At 56.5% G+C, this 8,623-nt stretch overlaps 1 protein-coding gene across 1 annotated transcript in view; it reads left to right on the top strand.

The window, feature by feature from the left end:
- Nucleotides 1-2,539: 2,539 nt before the first annotated feature.
- The window catches only part of PRDM6 (PR/SET domain 6), a gene marked incomplete at both ends in the record, with an annotated part of 70,321 nt that continues 64,237 nt past the window's right edge, over nt 2,540-8,623 (top strand). Inside the window, one exon of the mRNA XM_079548552.1 lies at nt 2,540-3,053. Within this exon, the coding sequence (XP_079404678.1) occupies nt 2,540-3,053 (514 nt within the window). The remainder of the gene's footprint in view (nt 3,054-8,623) is intronic.

Raw genomic sequence — 8,623 nt, 5'->3', positions numbered from 1 at the left:
AGGGATGGGAGCGGCGGGATTCTCCGCGCTTCTTTCCCATCTTACCCCACTGGACTGGGGATGGAAAGGAGCCGCGTCCGGGCTGCGGGCTCTGCGCTTCGTGCTCCAGCTCGGTCACACGGCGCGCTGCCGGAGGAAGCACCGCGCGGCAGCGGAGTGAAGTCCTCCCAGTATGAGCCCGCGCAGAATATTTCTGTTAATAGCCGAAGGCAAATGCAGATATTGACAATGTACTTAAGCCCATCAGCTAGGAGCTTTTCCCCACTTCATCACGTTCACGTAGCGTGAAACGAATTTGAAGGGTCTGCCGCCCCTACAACTCCGTGTTTTTTAAAAGATGCCTGGTAATGAAAAGGGCAGTAGTGCGGAGCTGCGCGTTAAAAATAAATAAATAAATAAATAGAAATAAAAATGGTCGGAAAGAACGGAATAAAACTGTCACCGGTCAGGAGCTGGTGAAGAAGGAGGCACTGCGTTAACGCGGTGCCAGTGCAGCAAAGCAGCAGCCGCTGCCAGCAGCCGCGTGCCCCCAGCAGACGGACGCACCTCGCAGCGCACGGCGCGGCTCCCAGCCCGCCCCGCAGCCCACCGCCGACTGTCACAACTTCACAAAGTGCACTGATGGAGAGAGACGGCTGAAAATTCATCGTATCTTACGCCCTAGGGTCGATCAAAGACATTAAGAACGTTTTATAGCCAACTTCGTAAGCCGTAAGAATCAGATTTTTTTTTCTCGTACTTGTGTTTGCCTTTAACTTAGGTGTTATCAATCTATACAGAAGATGACGGATGACCTTGTCAAAATGACGCCAGTCTAAACATTTTTTGCCTCAGCCCTGTTCAAATTTGTGTTAAAATGTCTTGCCTTAGACACAGACAAAATCCAAACAGCAGAAGCTTTCCCAGGCTCTGCGAGAAGTAAGGCTGGGAAAGAAACAAACTGGAAACAGGGTGGGGAATGGCGAAATGAGCGTGGGCTCACCCGCTCTGCCGGTGAGCGAGTGGCGCGGCACCTGGCAGCGATGGTTGCTCTTCCAGCAGAGAGATGTTCTGGTGATAAAAGCACTTGGTCTGACTGTTCAGTGTTAAATGTGTCGGATACCATGTGCGTGTGATACACCTCAGACAGATGACACTTCTCGCCTAGTTTTGTTGTACGATGTAGGAAAAAAGCGAAGAACCGGTGATATTCACCCTGACAGGTGAACCCAACAGCTGAGTAAAGGAGTCAGGAAACACCATTTTTTTTTAAGGAAAGAGGAGTGAAAAAGAAGTTAGCGAAGTATGTCGCCATAGCTTGCATCTCCACCAGCGTACTCATTGATTGGTGCTAAAACCGACAGAGAGAACAGGAATGAGATTTGCTGGTGGCCGAAAGGACGGGGCTTCAGGGGAGAGGAATTCCGCAGCGATGAGTTCCATCTCTGCTGGGAGCCCTGGGACAGGTCCTAGGTGACCGCGGACTGGCAGAGAGGCGTACGCGGCGCAGCCGGTAGGGCGGCACGGGAGCAGCGAATGGGCTGGGAAGGGCCATAACACCCACCTCGAGGGCCCAGGACGGGGAGAGCGGGGCCTCCTCTCCCCAGCCCGGGCAGGCCGGGCACCGAGCGGCTGCGGGGCCGCTGCTAGCGGATTCTCCTGCGGTGCTGCGCGCCCGTAGCCAGGGAGGACGGCAGGAGGGAGGAGGGACTGGGGGAGGGAAGGCAGAAGGGGACACCTTTAAAAGTTGAGCAAGGAACAAAGTGGGGGATGTTGCCAGAAAAAGGGCTCTGCGCTCAGGCTCGCTGGTAACTTCCCGCTCCCTCCCCTCCCTCTCGTACACACCACACACGCTTGTATTTTGCGCTGTCGTAAAACCCACGTGTCTAGCCCGGAGTCTGCCAGAGAGGAGCGAGAAGCCCGGCCGTGACTACCATGCGCAGCCACGGCAGAGGGAGCCTGGCGGCTCGCGTCTAGCCGACACCCGAAGGGGACATCCCGTTTCCCGTCAACAAAGACGCAGAACAGCCCTTCCCTCAGCCCTCCGCCGGCCCGAGGGCTCCCGGGTCCGCGCGCCCTCCCGCACGCCGACCGCGCAGTTCCTGCGTGCCCCGCTCAGGTAAGGGAGCTTCGGGCCGGGGGCGGCTCCGGCCCCGCCGCCTCGCAGGGGTGGGCTCCCCGGTGTGCTGGGAGCTCTATCCCCGTCCCAGTCTGCCGGGGAACAGGCTCGTGCATGTCTGCGTGGGGCTAAAGTTTCCTCCGTCTCCCTGCTGCGAACTTTGAGAGCCGTTTGCTGCCGCGGAGAGAGGGGAAGAGATAAGGCAAGACGCAGCGTGCGCGGCTGCCGCTGGCACAGGCGCCCCGGGGCGGCTCCGGCTCCCCGGCCGCTGCCCCCCGCCCAGGCTTCGCCGCTCCGCTCCGCACTTCCCCCCGGCGGCCCCGCAGGGGAGGGTGGCGGAGCTGCTCCCGCAGCCGAGCGCGGGGAGCTCATGCGTGGGCCGGGGCGGGGCGGGGGTCTCACGTTTGCTCTCCGCTTCTTCCCCGCTCCTCAGGCAGCGCGATGCTGAAGCCCGGCGACCCCGGCGGCTCCGCGTTCCTGAAGGTGGATCCTGCCTATCTGCAGCACTGGCAGCAGCTCTTCCCGCAGAGCGGCCAGCTCAAGAGCAGCGGGGCCCTCGCCCAGCTCCAGCCTCCCGAGAGACCCGAGCCCCCGGCTGACAGCCTCCGCCAGCGCCCGGCCTCGCTCTCCTCTGCTTCTTCGTCCTCGTCTACTCCGTCTTCCTCATCCGCCTCGTCCTGCGTCGCCGCGGCGGCCGCGTCCCTGGCCGGCCTGACCGCCCTGCCGGTCACCCAGCTGCCCGTCTTCGCCCCGCTGCAGAGCTCCGAGCCCACGGCCGGGGGAGCGCCCGCTCCCCTGCAGGGCAAGGACTTGTGCGGGGCCGGCGGCAGCAAATGCGGCGAGCGCGCTTCCGCCCGCTTCCGCTGCTCGGCCGAGGAGCTGGACTACTACCTGTACGGGCAGCAGCGCATGGAGATCATCCCCCTGAACCAGCACACCAGCGACCCCAACAACCGTACGTACCGGAGCCCCCCTCGCGCTTCCCGGCGCCCCGTCGCCGCCGTTCCCCGCCACGGGTCGGCATTCTGTCCGCACCGCGCTCCCTAGGGAGCACCTCTGCCCGCCGCCTCTTCCCGGCGCCGGGTGAGAGCGTCGGTGGTCGCGCTCCCGGGAGGAGGGCTGCAGCCCCGGGGGGACCACCTTCGTGGTGGAGAGCCGGCTCCTTCTTCGGAAGGCAGGCTGCATCGGAAGGACTCTCGCGCGGTCGGTTTCTCTCAGAGGGCTGCTAGGGACGTAGTTCCACAAACGGAGCGTGTGAGGAGTTTGCCGTTCACCCGGCGCTTCCCCGCCTTGCCTGTACCACTTCGCTCCTGCCCGGAGAGCCTGGGCCTCGATGCATCCCCAGAAATCAATCCCTGCTCCGAGCTGGGCAGGAGAAAAGTTTCAGCTTTCAGTCAGATGGAGCAGGGCAAAGTTTTTCTCCCTCTTATCTCGGAATATCATTTTCCTTTCAGACCTCGTTAACACCTAGCTAGTTTTAGTTTTCATGCTCGCTGTAAAGCAGGACGCCGTCACTGTGTACGGAAAGCGCGGCTTTTGTGGAGGAGAAAACGCCGTTTCCCCGAGTGTTAGAACTCGCTGAGCTCTTGGTGAATAGGAAATCTTGAATCCCTTTGCTAATTACAACTGGTTGTTTAGATTTTGTTTTTGTTTGTCTGCTTTTTGAGGCCGTGTTTGTTTGGTTTTGTTTTTGGAAGGGTAGGGACGCCCCAGTTATTAAACATCGGCATCTACTGCAGGTTCGTGACTCTCGAAGTTGGTTTTGCTCATCTGTAGTTCCTTTCTCTGCCCGTCCTCTTCGACCGAGGAAATTCGTGGGCTGAAAATAACCAACGAACTTTATTAATTCACCAAATGTACTGCTAACTTCGCGAGCACGCGTGTTGCCCTGTTAAAGCATCAGACCACGGCTTCGCCTTGTAGATTTTTATTAAATTGCATCAACCGCCCTCTCTTATCTAGTGTTTCCTAAAATCCTTTAATTCTGTGATCCCAGTTCCTTGAAATGTCTGTTTAAGGGTGGCTGCTGAGCAGACAAGGGTCACTAACATCCCAGCACAACGCATATTCGTTTCATTTCAATTCGGATGCGGAGTTTGTTCTGAAAGTTTCCGTGAAACTCAGTTGTGTGCTAAAAGTACAGAGTATGGGCGTTGGCGTGGTCCTAATCACGGTGTGTAAGCCTTGAAGAGCAGAAGAAAAGTTGGCACAGCGTCTGTTTGGTGGGCACTCCTGTCCCCTCCTAACACTGCGAACCTTTACACTTTGGGCACCAACTTTGTTTTGAGAGATTTCTTTGTTCTGAGCGTTGCCCCAAAGCGAAATGTATTTGTGCATTTTCTGTACATAAAGCGTGATCTCTTAAATTGCATGCACTTAATGGAACCTGAAATCCACTCCTAATCGCCAGCTGAGCTGTTGAGACAATTCATGTTTCACTTCTACGGGCAGCTCTGTAAATCTGTAAGATAAAGGTTTTAAAAAGAGAAAGGAAGATAAAAAGAGATTTGGAGGGAGTGTTTTCATGGAACGAGCGGAATAACAGCGTGCTGCAGAACCGGTGGCGATGTCTGCGCCGTTTCTCCCCAGTCGCGATAGCGAATGTGGCTTCATGGGGCAACGCGGCTGCGAAAGGGCCGCGGCGAGCCGCGCTGCCGGGACGGGGCGGCGGCACCCGGAGTTGCCGGGCAGACCTCTCCTCTCTCGACTGCGAGATCCAAGCCTTTCTTCGCCGGGCTGGCTGGCTGGGCAGCTTTCACTCTAACACTGCTTCGGTTAACGTTGCTTGCGTAAAGATTTCGGCTTGAGCGTTACCACCCTCTGGGACCAGGTGCGCTCGCTTCGAGCACACGCGTTCTTAAAAATCAAGAGAAAGCAACTTGTGAGGAAGGAGTGAGGGAATCTCGCGGTGCCACTCGCTCGCACGCACACGAACGTGGAAAAGGCAGAGCTGCTCGGCATCGGCCCGGCGGAAGGTCCCCGGGTGCTGGAGCACGCGGCGCGGACGTGGCTCTGTCCCAGGGCGCTCCCCGCTCCTGGGGTGCCACTCGGAGGGAAGAGCGGTCTGCGCTGCAGAAGAGGTTGGGAGCGATCGGCCTCCGCCCGAGCTCTCCCCTCTGTTCGCCCTCTGCGCGCCGCGGCCGGCGGGAGCGGGGTCACCCACGACACAGACCCTCTCCCCGGCGGCAGGACCCGCACCTCGGGCTGCCCCTGGGCCGCTCATCCGCGGCGAGAAGCTGCCGGCGAGCGCCCCGAGGCCCCGTCTCTGCGAGACGCCCCTCTCCGGGCATCCCCTTCCCCTGCGTGTGACGCCCCCTTCCCCGCTCCGCACAGAGGAACCTCCCCCCCTCTCTGGCCCGCAGATCCCCCCGCGGGCGGCGGTCATACGGCCCCGTCGCGGTACCGCGGGCGCGGCGCGGCGCGGCGCGGGGGACGAGACCGACCGGGGGAGCTGCGGGCGAAGCGTCAGCGTGGAAACGCGTTCAATTGAACGCCTGTTTAAAGAACAGATGCAGCGCTGGTTAGGGCCCTGCAGCCTGGGCGGGTGGATGGGGACCGCTTTCCTCCCAGCTTCGGGTTCGGAAGGACGTTTTAGGGCGGTGCGGGGGTCTGATCCCCGAGGGTGGGGGTGCGGGGCAGCCGGGAGAGGACTGGCGGCCGTTGCGGGACTGCTCCCTGTGCCGGCACGCACCAGCGTGCCCCGGCAGTGAACGCAGAGCACGGTGTCACCCACGCCAACGGTTCCATTCGGTGTCGAGGTGTAAGCGTGTACGGCGAAGACGTTCGGCACCAGGGCTGTTGGGATGTTTTCTCCAGGCTGCTGGTAACCTGTATGATTTAGCTGTTTTACATCATTAGTTACCCAGCACCCTTAAATATAGCAGATAGCCATATATTAGATTGAGGTTAGGGAAGGTGGTGACTGTTTATTTAGGGTGATAAAATGGTCCATCAGCAGTAATCTCCATCGATATGTGCCACCAGTAGATGAAGGATGAGGGGACAAGCCACAATTAATTGCCCTGTAGTTTTGTAGGAGAGAGTGGAGCCGGTGCGGACTGAACTTCGATCTCCTTTCCCAGAACCTATTCATCATCTCTACATTGTATATGGGGGTCTCTCAGGGGCAGGGGGTGGCAAGGTTTATCTACACACAATATTCTCCTACCCTCCTTATACCTGACACGGGAATTTAATTCATTCAAACGTTCAATCGAAGGCAGAGAAAAACAAGCCCTCCTCCCCAGCCAGCCCCCCACCCGCCTCTCCAAAGGCAGAGCAGCCCCACAGCCGCTCTGGCGGCTCCCCTGTCCCCGAGGCGCGCAGGACACCTCAGATCCGCGGCGGAGCTCGGGCCGAGCGGCGACTCCGCTCCAGGGCGGCAGCGCAGTGACCGCGCCGTGTGTCCGGAACGCGGCCGCCCTCGGGAGGGAGCACCGTCCCGTGAGGGCGCTTCGCCGGTCGGGCTCGGGGCGGCAGCGGGGAACAGGCGCGGGAGCCGGCTGGGGGTCGCAGCGGAGCCGTTCGAGGCTCGCCGGAGGGTGAACCGCCACCCCGGGGCGGCGGGACCCGCGCGTATCCCGTGCAAAGCAACTCCCGAGACAGGGATCTGAAAGGGACAGGATGTCTGCGTTGGAAAGGGCGAAGGCTTGGCTCGCGTCAGGAAGGCTCAGAGCATGTGCAAAACAGCGATTAATTTATCTTTGCAGCAGTAAAAAGAGATTACTTTTAGCTCGTAGTGAGAAAACTGAGGCACAAAGGGGCACGATGGCCAGGAAAGCGTTGGCCTTCAGGAGATGAGGGGTCCAGCCTCGCCCTGCCACCCTCCTCCCGGCTGAGTACCTGGGCCCGGCCAAGGACATAGCGCTGGCGGTGGTGATTTATGCTTACAAGGAGCAGCACGGTGTGAAATGATGGCCACTTGCACTGGATACCTGTGTGCTTGCAGTGAGTTATGAAGGAGGGGGTCAGAGGGCGTTCTTCTTTAAATACCAGCAAACTGCAGGTATCCAGTGTAACTGCACCTTTGAAGCGTATTATTGCCGAGACAAAAATGTATTTCTTCCATTTATTGTTACAGCTGGTTTGCTGGTTTAAGCGCTGTGTTGGGCTCTATCTTGTTCTGACAAAAGTTTTCTCCTCTCAGATTTCCTTTAAGATATGCTCTAGCTAGCAGTGCTATTTAGGTACGAGAATGTTTAGTTATATTCTGGGGGCAACAGCCAGTGCTTTCCTTTTTGCTCAGCACTAGCACTTGTAAGCATATTCATGGAGTTATGGTGCTGGCATTACACTGTGCTCATTTTTATGGAGCCAAATAAACGATAACATACTGCACTGTACCCAGAAGAGTCATACCAAACAGCTCCGCTAGGAATTTATTTTTTTTCCTTGCTTTTTCCTTTCTTTAATCCTCACGTCTATAGGCCATGAAGGTATACAGAGAGGAACTGATCTCCTTCCATACAGCCTGGCTGCACTCAGACCTGCAGTAGTGCATTTCTAGTGACTTTTTATCAGGAGATACTCTGCTCCGACTGCAGTCCTCCTCACTTTTTCCATTTTCAGCAAATTCCTCAATTTTCTCCCATTTCTTACTTTGTTTCTTGATCTGGGGCTTGAATGTGTATCTCTGTTAGCCATCACAGTACAGCCCTCAGATGAGGCCTGTGCTCACACTGCACTGTGTGGCACTCCGGTGCAGAGCTCACACGTGTCCCACTGAGCCTCCCACACCTGTGGATCTTGCCCAAGAGTTTGCAGACTCTTGCAGTGGTCACAGCTCTTTCTGTCTCAAAAAACAGCACAGACCCTTTTTTTCCACGTGTGCATGTTGTATTACATGCTATATAGTGTTCCTCTCAGGGATATTGTTGATCCTTTTTGCAAGGATGCGGGTAAGACCAAGTACGGTCCTATAAAGGGCTTCCTTCTGTTGTCCCAGGAGGCAAGGAAGTCCATGCATTGGGTTTCTGCAGGCAGACTGCCTTTAAATGGGTGGTATGGCACCACAGAAAGTGCATCTGCATCACAGCCTCCCATGCATGTCAAGGAAAAGAGGTGCACTGGCTTTTTTCTGAAGGCAAAGTAAATTGAACCCTGCAGGGCTCCCAATCCTCATAATATTTATTTAGTTTTTAGTTATTATTTTTAAAATTAAATAAAAACTGGATCTGTATAAACCATGCAACTTAGAAGAAATTTAGTACTTAAAGGCAGACTCCCTCCCTCTCTACAACAAGCCACAAGCCAAAGCAATTTGAGAAGATGTCCCATTTTCCAAACCTTCAGCTTTGGCAGGACAGAGGGAAAGGAGCACAGCAGGAGATAAGATACTGCAGCTGCCAAGCATTAAGATGTTACCAGTGTTTTTGGACAGCAGAAAATAAATAGCATTATGTGTGACTTTCTGCAAGGGTAAATGACAATGACATGGAGTTTGTTTACACTTCTCTTTGATTTCTTAATCTCTTTTCACTTAAGATGTTGAAATAAAATGTTTTACCCATTCATATTGTCGGAAAG

The sequence above is a fragment of the Tetrao urogallus genome, assembly GCF_951394365.1.
Source record: "Tetrao urogallus genome assembly, chromosome: Z".
NCBI lineage: Eukaryota > Metazoa > Chordata > Aves > Galliformes > Phasianidae > Tetrao > Tetrao urogallus.
The sequence above is the reverse complement of the archived record's forward strand: the minus strand, read 5'-3'. Positions and strand labels throughout refer to the sequence as shown.